Source organism: Phoenix dactylifera, chromosome 4 (genome assembly GCF_009389715.1).
Source record: "Phoenix dactylifera cultivar Barhee BC4 chromosome 4, palm_55x_up_171113_PBpolish2nd_filt_p, whole genome shotgun sequence".
Taxonomy (NCBI): Eukaryota; Viridiplantae; Streptophyta; class Magnoliopsida; order Arecales; family Arecaceae; genus Phoenix; species Phoenix dactylifera.
Genome location: NC_052395.1, coordinates 26,812,143 through 26,829,357, shown reverse-complemented (window position 1 = coordinate 26,829,357; position 17,215 = coordinate 26,812,143). Strand labels below are relative to the sequence as shown.

The window sequence follows — 17,215 nt, the reverse complement described above, 5'->3', positions numbered from 1 at the left end:
CTCATTCAAGAAGTGATTCATAGTAAAGTTTTGAAATGAATTCAAATGTCTAGTCATTTAGTGTATCCAAAATTAAAAGGTATGAGTCAGTAAACTCTGAAATTAAAGCTCCCCGTTTCATTTGGAATTATATAAGCTTTCAAATCATGCAATCAATTATTTGGCTTATATGTCTTTAATGAATTTGCTTTCTTAGAATTTCAGATTCTCCCCCTCAACATGTGCATTCAATTTTGTTTGAACTTTGTTCAAGTTTTCTTAAATTTCTTTTAATGCTGTAAATTTGAACTAAAGTTCTTAATTATAGAGGAAAATCTGACGATTTGTTCTTTAATATGATTCCACCAATCTCCGAATATCCCTTGAATAGATTCTGGAGATTACTCTTTGAGGAGCCCCAACGGAGGAATAATGAACCTCGAGGTATCGAATCCACTAAGAACAAATCACATTTTGCTTAAAAATTTTCTTGTCTAGTGATTCCCTTTACTTGCAATTATATCATATGTTCTTCCCCTTTTTGTCATCATAGCAAAAATGTGAAGTATCAAAGAGTCAATGTACACAATACTCATAACATAGTACTCATAACACAGAAAGCACAATGTACACAAGTTTTTAGAAAAGACTTTTTCAATTCATTGTAAGTATTACAAAATTTGAGTACAATGATTGAAAGTCCAGAAGGACTTTAAATGACAATAAAACAAAATACAAGTCTAAGAACGTCTAGAAGAAGATGAAGCTCCAATATTTCTGCGCTGACATTCCATAAGTAGACGAACTCCCTCAGAGATGTTCCCCAGTTGCGCAATAATTTCTGAAGTAGTCGTAGCTTGGGTTTGGGTCAGTTGGGTTACGCTGTCGGTGATTGTATCAAGCTTGTCTATGACAGCGTTTGCTACCCTTTCAGCTCCTTGATTCAGGTTCAGTAGCTCAGACCTCACCGAGTCTTGCATTTGCTTGGTAGCTTCCTGAATTTCGGAGAATCTCATATACTGACCCTGAATAAGACTCCTCATACTGGACAGCTCCTTGACTTCGGCAATCATGACAGACACTGTTACAGTGGAGGGGGTCAAGTTAGTAGAGGGTGTACTAGTGGTACCTCTGAGTTCTCTCAAAATGTCATCCCTCAGTTCTCGGAGCTGCTCACTACTAATCCTAACCTCAAGGGGTTGCTGAGATGGTGGTATAGTGGAGGAAGGGCCACCAGTAGATGAAGGGCCAGCAGTGGATGGGAAGGTGGAGGGATCTGCAGAGGTATCCGGTTCATGTTCAGAAGTGGGTGAGAGAGGAGCAGTGGGGTCAGATGGTATGGTAGAGGAACCTTTTCTAACCCAAATACCCTCAACCTTATGGAAACCCATTCGGTGGAGTCCCCTCGCCCATATGGTCAGTGAAATGGAGTGAACGAGAGGGTTCCCCCCCAGGGATAGGAACCTCTAACTCCCTAAAGATCAATGTGAAGAGCATACCGTAGGGGAGACTCAATCTAGGTTTATCTAGGGGTTCACTAATATAACTGTAATTAAGTTTTGGGAAGTTGAGAGGGACGTCATGTAAGAAATTGAACATTAAGGCTAGGTCTTTTTCAGAAATGAAATTAAATCTACCAGTTTTGGGAAAGAGGGTGCGAGAGATGATACTAAGTAGGAGGCGCATTTCAGCAGAGAGCTGATTTGCAAAAACCTCCTCAATGGGGGATTGGGGTACTCTTCCTAGAATGGCCGTAAGGGCCTCAGACCTATCAGTAGGGTGAGTGGGAGCTATACCCTCTCGAGAGAGGTGGAGGACTCGTGCAATGAGGTCCTCCGAGATGCAGATGGGAATGTTGGCTACCCTCCCTTGAATACCACCGCCACCCCGTGTGACGGTGCCATAGAATTTCTGGACTAACCCAGGATATGTAGGAAGGTCAAGGGAACAAAAGTACTCTAAACCTTGAACCCTAAGATGATGCTCTAGAGTGAACCCTTCACGGGAGAGGAAGTCAAAATCAATCTTCCTTCCAGTTGAGACAACCTTCCCGGCGCACGAACGCGAGGGAGTCGACCGAGGCGGAGAGGGAACCGGAGGTGGTGACCTCATGGGTTCATTCCGCGCCTTGGACCGTCTCTCGGCGCCGCTCGCTGTGAGAGGTCTCTTTCGGCTAGGGACAACGGCTTTCCTAGGCATCTTGACCTATCCAAGGACGGAGAGACGTAAAAAGGAAGGAAAAATGAAGAAGTGGAGAGAGAAGGCGGAGACGATCGGGGGAGACGACTTGAGGGTTTTGGAACAGTGACAGCCGAAAAGAAAGATTGGAAAAAGTCATTTCGTTTAGGGTTAAAAGACGGATTTCCGACCTCGAGTCGACTTCTGAAAATTCGCGAGTCGACTCGCCCACGAGTCGACTCTCAGAATCATCCGAGTCGACTCGAGCTCTGGCACATAACCAAAATCTCAGTTAATACCGTGCCAAAAGAGAGATATGGTAATCTTTAGAGCTCTAGGAATGATTTGATGATCATAGACGTGGAATACTATATCAAACGTAAATTAATGATCAAAATCAATGAATGAGAGAAAAGAATCAAAGAAATGGATCAATCACTCCTAATCCTCTTCTAAGAGTACAAAATCGATCTTCACTCAAGGGTTTTGTGAAGATATCAGCAAGTTGATCATCAGTACAAACAAATTCAAGCATCACATCATCATTTAACACATGATCTCTTATGAAGTGATGTCTTATCTCAATGTGTTTAGTTCTTGAGTGCTGAATTGGATTTTTAGTTAGATTAATGGCACTTGTATTATTACAGTTTATGGGAATCTTATCTTGCTTAATGCCATAATCTTCAAGTTGTTGCTTGATCCACAAGATTTGAGTACAACTCCTGGCAGCAACATATTCGGCCTCCATCGTAGATAGTGCAACCGAGTTTTGTTTCTTGCTAAATCATGAGATTAAGTTTTCTCCTAAGAATTTGACATGATCCGCTGGTTCTTTTTCTATCAAGTTTACAACCAGCAAAATCAGAATCAGTGTACCCTATTAAGTTTATGCTTGATTCTTTAGAGTACCACAATCCTATATCTTTTGTTCCTATTAAATACTTAAAGATTCTTTTAACTGCAATTAGGTGTGATTCCTTGGGATTAGATTGATATCTAGCACACATGCATACACTAAACATGATATCAGGTCTACTTTCTGTAAGATATAACAATGATCCAATCATACCTCTATGCAGCTTTTGATCTACTGACTTACCTGATTCATCTTTGTCTAGTTTGCATGATGAGCTCATGGGGGTGCCAATTGACTTGTTTCCATCCATATCAAATTTCTTTAGCATTTCCTTGATGTACTTAGCTTGATTGATGAAAATTCCTTCCTTAGATTGTTTGATTTGAAGTCCGAGAAAGTAGTTCAACTCTTCCATCATGCTCATTTCAAATTCACTCTGCATTAATTCAGCAAACTCTTCGCAAAGACGATTGTTAGTAGCACCGAAAATAATATCATCTACATAAATCTGCACTACTAACATATCTTTGTTTTTCTTTTTCAAAAACTAGGTTGTATCAACATTCCCTCTAGAAAATTCATGGTTTAATAGAAATTTGCTAAGTTTTTTATACCATGCTCTAGGGGCTTGTTTTAGACCATAAAGTGCTTTATTTAATTTGTAAACATGGTTGGGGTATTGATGATTTTCAAAATCAGGAGGTTGTTCTACATAAACCTCCTCATTAATATACCCATTCAAGAAAGCACTTTTTACATCTATTTGAAATAATTTGAAATCTTTAAAACATGCAAATGCTAGTAACAATCTAATTGCCTCGAGTCTAGCCACAGGAGCAAAGGTCTCATCAAAATCTATACCTTCTTCTTGATTATAGCCCTTTGCTACTAGTCTAGCCTTGTTCCTAACTACAACTCCACTTTCATCAAGTTTATTTTTGTACACCCATTTAGTTCCAATTATTAAGTATTCAGAGGGTCTTTCAACTAAGTTCCATACTTTGTTTTTTATAAATTGGTTTAGTTTCTCTTGCATAGCATTTTTCCAATTTACATCATTTTCAGCTTCTTCAATGTTTTTAGGTTCTAAATGTGAAACAAATGCAAGATGATTATTTAAGTTTTTAAGAGGCTCTAGTTCTAACAGGTTGAGATGGATCATCTAAGATTAACTCTTTAGGATGACCGTGAGCATACCTCCAAGCCTTTGTAAGCCCATGTTCAGCAATTACCTCTTGGCTTGTTGAAGTCTCTTCAATTTGCTTCGGTTCATCCTCTTGTAAGATCATGTCATCCATCTTTTCCTCAAGTATCTCTGCATCATCATCAAAAGCTACTCTCTTGCTAGAGGAAGCATCATTAGTCTCATCAAAAACAACATGAATAGATTCTTCAATAACAAAAGTTCTTTTGTTGAAGATTCTATATGCCCTACTTGATGTAGAATATCCCAAAAAGATACCTTCATCAGATTTGGAGTCAAATTTACCTAAGTTATTTTTGCCATTATTATAAATGAAACACCTGCAACCAAAAACATAAAAGTAGTCTACTTTGGGCTTTCTATCTCTCCAAAGGTCATAAGGTGTTTTCTTTATAATTAGTCTCAATAGAACTCTATTTAGAATATAACATGATGTGTTAATAGCTTCACCCTAAAAATACTTTGGGAGATCACTTCATACAACATGGTCCTAGCCATTTCCTCTAGGGTTCTATTCTTTCTTTCCACCACTTCATTTTGTTGTGGAGTCCTAGGTGCAGAAAAATTATGAGTTATCCCCTTTTTACTACAAAATTTTTCAAAAAGATGATTTTCAAATCCTGTTCCATAATCACTCCTAATAGCTATAACTGAAATATTTTTTGCGTTAGTTACTTCCTTATGGAATTTCTTAAATACTGAAAATGCTTCATCTTTATGAGCTAAAAACATGACCCATATGTATCTAAAAAAATCATCTACTATGACAAGACCATACTTGTTTCCACCAAGGCTTGTGGTCCTAGTTGGTCCAAAAAGATCCATGTGAAGTAGCTAAAGAGGTCTAGTAGTAGAGACACAATTTATAGACTTAAAAGAACTTCTAGATTGTTTGCCAAATTGACAGGCTCTACACATTTTATTTTTCTCAACTTTCAGCTTTGGCAAACCAATTACAGAATCTCTTTTAATTAATTTAGATAGTGTGTTCATGCTTGCGTGACCTAATTTACGATGCCATAACCAACTTGCCTCATTGAGCTTAGTATCATTAGCTACTAAGCAACAGCTGTTTTTAGCAAGATCATTAAGATTTACTACATAAACATTGCCACGTCTTAATCCTTTGAAAACTAAGCTATTGTCAATTGAATTGGTTATGATGCACATAGATGGCTTAAACAAAACATCAAAACCTTTATCGCATAATTGACTAACGCTAAGTAAGTTATGCTTGAGACCATCTACAAATCGAACATTATCAACAAAGGTTGAAGGTGTGATTTGTATTTTATCGGTACAAATGATGTGACTTTGGTTATTGTCTCCAAAAGTCACCGCACCTTCTTTTTTAGACTCTAGGGTGAAGAATTGCTCCTTGTCATCCGTCATGTGTCTTGAGCAGCCACTATCTAAGTACCAACAGTGTTTATTAAACTTAGCTGCAAGACACTCCTGCACAAGAAAATCATATCGTCTTAGGTACCTAAGTTTTCTTGGGTCTTTCAAGATTTGTTATGTTAGTTCATTTTGGAACCCAAACCTTTTTAATCTTTCTTTTAGCTTTTATTTTTCTATGGTTACACATATTAGCTTTATGTCCTACTCTACCACAACAAAAACAGGTTACATCTTTAGCTTTACTTTCACCGGCTTTTACAAAGAAGTTTTTAAGAAATTTTTGCTTGTTCTTAGGTTTATACCCTAAACCGGCTCTATTAAACACAGCTCATTGACTATTAAGAATCATTTCTAGTTTTTTAGAGCTATAAGTAAACTTCTCAACAATAGGTTTATATTTTTCAAGTTCTTTTGTTAAGTTCAGTTTTTTTGTTTTTAGTAAGTTTAAATCTTTTGTAAAGTTATCTTTTAGAGTTTGATTACTGTTTTTAATTTCTGAAATTTTCTTAGTTAGTCTTTCTTTATCTTTAATTAAGGTATCAGTTTTTTGATTTAGCAATTGGTTGCTTGTTTTAAGTTCTAAGTTTTTTTTGACAATAGAGTCCTTATCCTTAATCAATTTATCATTTTTATGAATGTAAGATTGATTAGTTAGCTTCAATTCTTTGTTTTTAAGGTTTATTGTCCTATATTCATCCATTAGTTTATTAAAGGCATCATACAATTCTTCAAAGGTAAAATCTAAATAAGTTTCAGATATTACCTCATTTTCGTTTGCCATAAAGCAGAAATTGGCCTTTTTCTCTTGTTCCTCTTCCGGTGATGATGATGACTTATCGAAGTCAGTCCAGGTGGTGATAAGAGCTTTCTTCTTCTTGTACTTGTTGCCCTTCTTCAGCAAGGGACAGTCGGCTCTGAAATGATCCGACTTCTTGCATTCATAGCATCCGATTCCCTCACTTTCTCTTTCTTTACCTTTATCCTTATTGAAGGAACTCGAAGGAAATCTCTTCTTATGGAAGGGCTTCTTCCGATTGATGAATCTTCTGAATTTTCGCACAAGGAGAGCCTCTTCTTCATCTTCCTCATTGTCTTCTTCTTCACTACTGCTACTATAAGAAAGATCTTTGTTAGAATAGGTAGACTTGAGGACAATTACCTTTTTCTAATGGGAGGATTCTTCTTCGCTATGTTGTTTCATTGTGAGCTCATGCGTCATTAGAGATCCAAGGAGCTCCTCGAGTGGCAGCTTGTTCAAGTCTTTTGCTTCGTGGATTGCCGTGACCCTGGCTTTCCATGACCTTGATAAAGAACGAAGAATTTTTCTGACAAGATCACTGTTAGTATAACTTTTGCCAAGGCTTTTTAAGCCGTTGACAATATCAGTAAATCTGGTGAACATGCAAGAGATGGTTTCATTAGATTCAATTTTAAATAGTTCATATTTATGAACTAGCATGTTGATTTTAGATTCCTTGACTTGATTTGTGCCCTCGTGAGTCACTTCAAGTCTATCCCATATCTCTTTTGCAGAGTTACAAGTAGAAATTCTATTGAATTCATTAGAATCCAAGGCATAATAAAGAACATTCATTGCTTTGGCATCTAGTTGTGCCTTCCTTCTATCATTATTATCCCAATCTTTTCAAGCTTGGGTATAGCAATGTTATCAACATAGATAGAAGGAATATACGGTCCATTAACTATGATGCTCCAAACATCATAATCTTGGGCTTGGATAAATATCCTCATTCTAGCCTTCCAATAGGTATAGTTGGTTTTATTGAACAATGGAGGCCTATTGGTGGATTGCCCCTCACCAAGGGAAGATCCAAAAGGGGTTGTCATCTTAATTTTTTACTCTTTTTAAGGATTGGAACACCAATCGATATGAGAGCACCTGCTTTGATACCACTTGTTGCCCAAGGAGACAACCCAAGAGGGAGGGGTGAATTGGGTTTTAATTAATTATTGATTAATTAAAAATAAGGTGAGTGATTAACTAAATATATTGCAAGTGAATTAGTTAGATCACTAGATGCAATAAGTGAAGAGAGTGAAAGAGACAAGGTGCACTACAAACACAGAAAGATTTATAGTGGTTCGGAGCCAACTCTTGCTCCTACGTCCACTCCCCAAGCCGCACTTGGGAGTTCACTATAATCCCTAGGATTATAGCCGGTTGTTTTACAAGCTCACAACCCAACTTGTTTTCACGAAGTCACAACGAACTCTGTCGGTTTTGACAGGCTCACCGACTAGAACCATCCGATTGTTTTTCTGGATTTACAATCAAACCCAGTTGGTTTTTTCCGGTTCACCAACCACAACCTTACACCGTTGGTTTTATCTTTGGCTCACCAACAAACCTTACAACCCTTTATTCAATCCCCTGATTTAATCAAGTATACAAAATAAGAGTTTAAAAGTTCTCAAAGAAAGCTTCTAAAAAGCAAGTGTGAGACAATATAAACAAAAGTTGAGTTAGAAGTCCTCAAACAGATTTTAGATGAGGAAGTGGGGGCTTCTCGATTTCTGAGTCTTCTCTTGAATGTGCCGAAGAATGGAGGACAGTAGTAGAGCCTTGAATGCGAAGGAAGCACTTTTTGGTTTGAGTTGAATGCATTTCTTCCTTCTTTTTTCTTGGATTCACTCTACGGAAGCTATTGATGGTTGAAATGCTTTAATGCTCAAATGGAATAACTCTCTTGTTGTCTACTACTGTTCACTCTGGCTATTTAAATGGTTTCTTTCGAACACTAGCTGTTAGAGAGAGATTTGGAGCCGTTCTGTCCCGTCTGCACATCCTGACAATGTATCCGTTGGGATCGGAGTCGACTCGTGCGATCTGGAGTCGACTCGGCTGTTACTGGAGTTGACTCGCGCTTTACTAGAGACGACTCGCTCGCTGTTCCAGATTTGAATTAAAGTGCATGCCTCGTCCTGGGGTCGACTCGGACCAAACTGGAGTCGACTCGCCAACAGCTGGAGACGACTTGGGCACTTAGGAGTCGGCTCGTTCTCAAGATTTCAGAAACTCAACTTTCTGTTTTTCTTCCTCGAGTCGACTCGGGTTTACTTAGAGTCGACTCGGCTGACTTAAGAGGCGACTCGAGATCTTCAGGAGACGTCTCGTTCTCAGAGACCGCAAAAATTGATTCTCTGTCTTTTGAACTGATCTACCTTGGAGTCGACTCGGCTAACATGGGGGTTGACTCTGAAACACTTGGAGTCAACTCGTTCACAAGATCTTCGAAACTGAGTCTCTGCCTTTCAGGCTGCTTTCCTCTGGGAGTCGACTCGGACAATCTGGAAGTCGACTCGGCTGATGTGGGAGACGATTCAAAGTCTTCGCGAGACGGCTCGTTGACAGGGTCTCAAAAACTAGCATTCTATTTTTTGTCTGTTACTCTTTGGAGTCGACTCGGGATCATCTGAAGTCGACTCGGCAAGCATCGGAGTCGACTCTCAACCTTTTGGAGTCGACTCGTTAACAGGGTCTAAAACCCATCGTTCTGTCTTTCTGTCTGTTCTCAGTCGGAGTTGACTCGAAGAGTTCCGGAGTCGACTCGAGCTTGTGCCAGAAACTCGAAGTGTGCTGGAGTCGACTCGCAAGGTTCAGGAGTCGACTCGTGATGCAGACTTTGGTTCAAATAGAGTTCAATACTCAACCAAACTATTTTGAACCAAAGCTCAAGACACTTAGACAGAAATTCATAAAGATTTACCTAAAACACTAGATTGAATTCATTAGAATAACATACTCCAGTGCTTTGAGCTCATCAAAATCAATTACGGAATACTCAATCACTCCACAATCTTGTTAGAATCTAAACATTGAGGACACATGATGACTTGTTGACAAATGAAACTTGGGCTAGTAAATAAAATACTAGATGGACCAATGGAAAGAAATGAAATATATTAATGTTCTAAAAAACTATGCCACCTAAACCACCTAGGTGGGGCTGCCGAATGGCCACCCGGCTATCTGTTTTAATGTTTCACATCAAGTTCTGAGAATGTAGGATGGAATCAATTTATGCATTGGTATTGCGTGTTGAGGAGTTGGAACACATAATGACCCTACTCCATCTTTCTTGATATGTTGTGTTTATTTATTTATTTTGGGATTCTAATTTATTTTGCATTTTTATTTGTTACTTTTCAAGAATATTATTTTTCAGTTGTCTTGAGCTTGGTTGCTGACTTAAGCACTCGCCTAGCAACCAGACGCTAGGCTGACCCCTCGCTTTCCATGTGTTGCCTGCAACCTTTTAAACATAAAGGTATTTTCATATGTCAGAAACAGATAAGGCATCACAAAATGTCTAAAGCATGAATGGTCATCAATCATCATTATAGAACCTGAAAAGCAACTTTGGTAGAATTTTCATGACGTAGTGGTACTTGAGATGCCTTGTTCAAGGTATGCTAAGGACTAAATGAAGTTTTATTAGAATTTTGTTCTTTTTTTAGGGCAATATGAAGGGATTTCATGTGATGCATTTACTTGTTTAAACCATAATCTTAAACAATGTTTTGATCAGCGATTACAAAATATTCTGATTGACTGTATTTTGATTATTGATCAGATCTGTGTTACAACTTGACTATGACACATGGCTTTTTAAGAGCTACATGTAGAACAAACTACGTGCCAGAAGTTTCTCCTGGGGGTAACTACTAATAAAAGTTAAAATAGGGGGTACTTACCTAATAATATGCATACGGACCATCATTAAAGCGTAGTTATTGCTGTAAATAACTGCCTAAAGGTGGATTTTGCTATAAATCACTATCCAAATGATTTATTAAAGTAACTATCCAAAGAAAGTTATTTGTGGAAGAAACAGCCAATTAGTATTGTTATGAGTGCTTGAGGTCATCATTTGGCAGATGTACCCAAACAACATAGGGCATGATTTTTGATTTTTACATCAAAATGGGCTTTGTACGCCTCTTTATCTTTGCATTTTTATGTTTCTTCAATAAGTTGTAGGTTGTTCTACCCATCTTTCATTATTTCAAGGTACAGTCTTGGAGTTGTAACCATTTACATTTTGCAATTTTTCAATTATTGTATCTTTGGAATCCTTTTGATACTTTTTAGTTGTAATACTTCTGTTCTTCGATATGAAATATGGAATGCTTTCATGGTTTAAGCAATTGATGAATCCATCTTATTGATTTTAAACCATGTCATGATTGTTAGGATCATGCATAAATCATATGAAATCAAATCATGGATCAATATCATGGTAAACACTAGGAATCAAATCAAGGCTAGCATTATGTATTCCTCACCACACGACAAAATTTAAGTTGTTGTTGAGGTACATGAAAGGACCTTTTATATCTCGAAACATTGACCATTTAATTATCAATTTCAAAGAACAGATCATTGATTAGAGAGAAGTAACATGTTGCAAAACTTCTATATATTGGCTACTTTGTCATGAGCAATGACTTTTGAATGTAGTCATACAAAATATTTCAGGCACTGTTTTAAATGAGCCATGAGGTGTATGTGGCCACAGATGCCCCTTGACTACATTGCATTTTTTATATGCATATTAACATATGTGCTTAGATTGCATATGGGTCAATACAGTGGTCTACTAATGATTATATGGTCACATATGCAGCCTATTAGATTGTAGGGCTGCATGTGAGACTTGATTAGCATTGTGGGGCTATATTTTGGGCAGAAGATCTTGAATTTGGGACTTTCTACACCAAAAATATCCTCTTAATTGGTGGTATTCATGCTTGGATGGAGGCTCAGGATTAGCCTCATGGAAACCTTATATTCCATAAGGAGGTTCTATTTTGTGGAAATACTCTTTAATGGAACCTTAGCTTTAGCTGATCATGAACAAGAAACCACTAGATTTACATGCTGGGCTGGGAATGTCGCATAGCTCGTGTTGGATTAAACGTATTCGAGGTTGGAGCAATGAACCTAATTGAAGTGGCTTGTTTTGTACTAGAGAAACCCATGTATGAATAAGGATTGACTTTACTTCCATAGCTAGCTACTCTAGATTGGGGGTTTGGTCCTAATGGTGGGAGTAAAGACACTTTCCATGCTTTATATCTAGAGTACTTCTTTATTTCCTTTATTGTTATTGTTTTTCATATTATTATTCATCCATATTATCATCATCATCGTCATCATTATCAGTTGGATTAGAATCCGGATATAAGGTCAAAAGTCTTATATTCCTGACTAGTTGATGGGGGCTCGACACTAATGATCTGAGCCATTAGTGTGATCTACTACTTTTAAACTACTTCCACACTAAATTCACGTGCTTTGAGATCTCGAGGATCTCTAGACTACACATCGAGTGGTCAAAAATATATATATTTTTTTATTCAAAGTATCTTGTTATGTCCCTGATTTGAGATCGCGGTAACCGCCACATACTCATTGAAAACTCTCATCACAAGCATGCAAGATATGTCAACATAATATCTTAAACAAGCAGTGGAATAAATTTAAATAACTAATAGCCATAATTTAAATAATTAACAAATCCAACTGACAAATAAAATTTTAAAGTTTTACATTAGTTAGACTTCAAATAATGACCCTATAAAAAGCTTATAATAAATCTAAACTATATAGATATTATCAAATCTCGCTTCTAGTCTCACTCCCATAGTAGGATCCATGTCTGAAACTAAGTATTTGCATCTGTAAAGAAAATCTGCAAAGTAAAGAAGGGAAAATGACCTTGACAGCCTATTAAGTAATGAATACCTTAACTAGATAATTCATGTAATAACATAAAATATAATGGTTAAATATAAATTACAACGAATTAGTGTAAAGACATAATGAATTCTATTTCAACTACAAATCCAGTAAAACCAATATCTTTTAAATATTCATATACATAATCATAAATCTGTTCGAAACAAATCATATTCAACTCCATAGCCTTTAACTACGACCATACTTATACCTCATGGCTAGGCCAGAAACAGAAAGAAAACTGCATCTATATCCTGCGGAGTGGGCCGGAATATCATATTTATATCCTACGACGTGGGCTAGAATACCACATTTTATACCCTATGGTGGGGCTAGAAATGAAAATAATGAGCTCAATAATATTCAAAGTGCTAATGCATAACCTCCAATTGGCAGGGTCTATAACATAGGCTAAGAGTTCAAATTTGCTACATATCATAGTTCTTTTTACAAAATAACATATAAACCATAATCCAATCAAAACATGCATATGGGTTATAAGATCATTAAACAATATAATAATAATCTAAAAAATATTACCTCAAAATTGCATATCTATTTTCCATTCAAAATAAAATCTCATAAAATTCATAAATCATATATAAATCAATTAACAATCTATTTGATGTTAAAAGTAATATTATATGAATGAAAAATCTAGAAAAGGTAGATTATTACTTTGCATGAACAATGAGCAAACAAATCCTATTAACCTTGAGATTCTCCTAAAAAACCTAATATCCGAAATTACATTTCTATTAAAATTAAATCATGACTAATTTAAGAATAGAAATTCTAAGTTTCGACACCCGCACAAGGCTGGCCAAGTGAGGAGTGCTTGACGCTCGGGCCTGTATGACCTAAGTAAATTCATCCAATCAAGGTCAGACTAGGCTCAATAGAGATTGGGGTTAACTAAATAAAGGCCAAGGTGGAGGCCTGTATGCTACTTGGTGGTCAGGGGTCAGGACCCCCTTCAGCAAGGTCGATCAAAATCACTGAATAGAGTCCTTTATCAGATCCAATAACCTTAGAAAGTCCAAGTAGAGAGAGAAACAAGAAAGAGAGAATGGGGAAGAGAGGGAAAAGAGAGCAAAGAGAAAATGAAGATCCTCTCTCTAATGAAGAGGAGGAGAGAAGGTGGCTGGAAGTGGGGTTTGGGGACCAGCAAACAGGCAACCAGTGGCAGTAGGTGGCTGGCGGCGAGAATCAACTGCAAAATCGCCAAAAACAGGGTCCTTGATCCTTTAAATCATGCGATCCATGGCATCCTGATGCCCAAAGCTCTGGCCCAGGCTACAAGTCGTCGTTGGGGACTAGGGAAAGACCATGACGACGAGCCGCCAGTGGTGAAGGCAGCCGAAGCAAGAAGCAAAAAAAAGGCTAGTCTTCCAAAGACAGAGGAAACAAGGTACTGCCCTTTTTAGCCCAAAATCTGGTGATCACCAGTCGGAATCGAGGCTCCAAAGACCACAAAAAAGGAAGAGAAGCGTCAACTAAAGGTTGCTAGATTCTTACCGGACTTTCGATGGCGATTGGCCTTGACCATAGAGCTGGTGGCGGTTGGCGATCGGGGGAGAAAACCGAAGGAAATCCGACAACAAACTTCGATCGGGGGCTGGGTCCTCCGGTGGGGTGGAAGGGAGGTTTGAAGAGCTCGAGGGATGTCAGAATCTGCCTAGAGTCGGATTCCATTTGATGAACTCGAGAGGAAGAAGAGCCCCATCAAGAGTCTTCTTTCTGCTCCACACGTGTCACAATCGAGCCCTTTTTTTTTTTGCTGGGTCGAAATCCTTACATCTAGGCTTGTCAAGTGGACCAAGCTAGGTCTATTGAGCTGGGCATACCCATTTTGAGCGCTTGATGCTTAGGTTAGGAGTTCCGAAATCATATGATTTTGGTATGTAAGTAGCTTGGAGGAGGTTATAGATCCTATCCAATGGCTTGGATCATTGATGTCTGGCCTCCTCGTCCGATCAAGACTAATTGGATTTGGCTTGAAATCTAGTTGACCGAATTCTAGTCGACCTCTATTGTTGTTGTTTTTCATTATATTTATTGTATTTTATTTATCTTAAATAGTTAGAAAAAACTAACGTGATATGTGCTTGCATGTGCAGCTTATGTACTACATGTGTGCTATACAGAGTGCACATGGGTTGGGTTGGTTCGGGTTAAAGGCCAACCCTTAACCGACGGAATCATAGTTGGTCCGAAATTTTGAACCTAGATCCAAACCAATCACTTTGGAACCAAGCCCAACAAACCCAATGAAGATTAGGTTGGTTCGAGTTGGTTCTCAGATTACCCAAAAGTTACAAAAAAAATTCAGCAAACGAATTAGTGCTTTTATTTGAGGTAAATTAATAATAGAAGGTGAATCACAGAAAGCAATATATAGTATATTCAAAGGCATCTTAGGACAACAAAATCCAAAATATCTATAAATCTCGAAATATAACATGTTACAAACTACCACCACAGTAGACAAATTATTTATTAAGAAAAGTGCTGGTTAACCAAAATGAAGAATTTATAAGAATTAACATTGTAGTATATAATATCTATTAATATATTGCTATAAATTAATTTTCTATGTATTGTATTGTATTTATTTGGGTCTGCATTGGGTCCAAGTTACCCAACTGCTTAAGCCAAACTGGAACCAATCCGATTGGGTTTTTAAAAATTTTAACCAAGACCGACCCATTCCTACCTTGAAACCAAACCAAACCAACCAAACAAGGGTTTGTTCAGTCTTGGGTTGACCCAAACATGTGCACACCCCGTACGGTTCCTTGTCTGTCTGATTACTTAAGCTGCATTTGAAAATAATGTTTTCTGGTGTATGTTACATGACAAATTTCCTTGAACTTTCAAACTGAGATGGAGCTCCGATGTTGCACATGTATGCCAGACTCAACTTGTCATGTTTTTAACCAATACAGCGTACATCGTTGTTGATTGTTTGAGTAATGGAAGCTTGGTGTCCTGGTTGAATGAATTGCTAAAAGTAGATAATTCGATTTTAAAATCATTTTCCTGGATTGGTATTTACCTACCCGGGTCTCGTTAATTTGAGTCTCTATTCGAGAATGAAAGATAACATATAATTTCCTAGTACATCATATTTTCGTGAATATCTTTCATAAAGTTAAAACTGTTCTCTTTTAATTCACTGCTGCTTTTAGTCCAGTTATGCATGATCTTTTGTCATTGTACATTTGGTACTTTTCAGGACCTGGTAACTAATTATGACCAGTGTCGCAATTGCACTATCACATCTTTTTGAGGCTTATGAAAATGATATTTAGAGATCCAAAAATATTTATCTAGTTACAATGTCTATCATATTAAAAGAGCCAAGCTGTCTCTTGCATGGTGTAACACTTGCGTTACTTGTTTGATGGTGGGCAGTTGTACTCGCCTCCTGAGGACTATGAAAGCAATATTACTTTCTTTCCTGGTATAGTTGATGCCATTGCTCAAGCCAGGAAGGCTGCTGAAGAAGGGCAAATGGGGATCCAACATGAGATATGGAGAGTTGCTAGAGCTATTCAAAGGGCTGCCAGTGTTCTTAGAGGAGAGCTTACTTGATGGGGCAAGAAATGAAACTGGCGTATTTGTAATATCTGTACGTAAAAGTTGCTATTCTCCCCAAAGTTAAGGATGGAGATTGACATTAAACCCTATAAAAAGAATGTAAATTATTTTTTCATAAAGTATATCCACTTTGGTGTGTATCATGTTTGGGTAGTGTATGCAAGCAGTTGATTAAATCATGTCTGGCTGCTCTTATGCATGCAGTTGATTAAATTATTCTCTACTGTTTCAATAGCATGGGAAACCATTGCATGATCAAAATCCTTGTTTACAATAAAGATTCCTTTGACAAGGCCCTGATGGTAGGCAGAAATAATTTTCCTCTACCAGCTAAATGAAGAACTTGTGAATTGGGAATGGCAATCCACCAGTTTATGACAGGCTATGTTCAAGTTTAAATGTGATTATAAGATGTTAGAGGTCTCTTAGGAAGCAGCTCCATTATACTATGCACTATTACATGCAGTGACCTAAAAGATGTTAGAATTTTGTTTTCAAAACAACTGTCATTTGTGGTAGTTACTCTTCTTGACAATTGGAAGGCAGTTGCACTTTTATAAATACTAAACATTTGACCCACGCATGATTCATCGTATCGGTTTGAATTGAACGTTATGAGATATGATGTATCGGTTTGGTATCGTTTTCAGTGCAAGTGACATACCGATATTTGGTATATTGAAAAAATTTCATACCATACTAATACTATGCTAGTATGGCATTGGTACGAGGTCCGATATTGAGACCGCGAATCTTAGACTTAAGACTTTACTTTTATGAACAAAATAGTAGGGAGAATAGAAGGATGGTGATGGAAGGCTCAACTTTGTGTAGACAGTGCAATATTGCTTCACTCAGTGCTAAGAGCAATTACTACTTGTCACAAAGTTGATTTTATGAATTTTTGAAATGAGAGGGTTTCTAAATTGAAAGCATGCTAAAGCATATAGGTTGGGAGTTCTTATGCTCCCTAGATGTTTCTACGTACCCCAATCTAGTAAGAAAATTCAATGTAAACGTCAAGTTTGGGGTGAGAAACTTTGAGTCACGGTCAAAGGGACTCATATTCTGCTGGATAGAGTGAGTTTGGAAAGAATCTTACATATGTCAACTGCTGGACAATCAGATGACTATCTTGAAGAGCGTCAAAAAAAATTGCAACTCATTTTGGAAAAAAAAAGTAATTGAGATGGAAGAAGTCAGTGTAAGCCAACTTTTAGTGGAAATG

At 37.5% G+C, this 17,215-nt stretch overlaps 1 protein-coding gene across 1 annotated transcript in view; it reads left to right on the top strand.

Moving 5' to 3' along the window:
• Positions 1 to 16,219, top strand: part of LOC103697123 (probable glutamate carboxypeptidase VP8) — a 28,395-nt gene extending 12,176 nt beyond the window's left edge. Inside the window, exon 10 of the mRNA XM_008778918.4 lies at positions 15,802 to 16,219. Within this exon, the coding sequence (XP_008777140.1) occupies positions 15,802 to 15,981 (180 nt within the window). The 3' untranslated portion in view covers positions 15,982 to 16,219. The remainder of the gene's footprint in view (positions 1 to 15,801) is intronic.
• Positions 16,220 to 17,215: the final 996 nt, after the last annotated feature.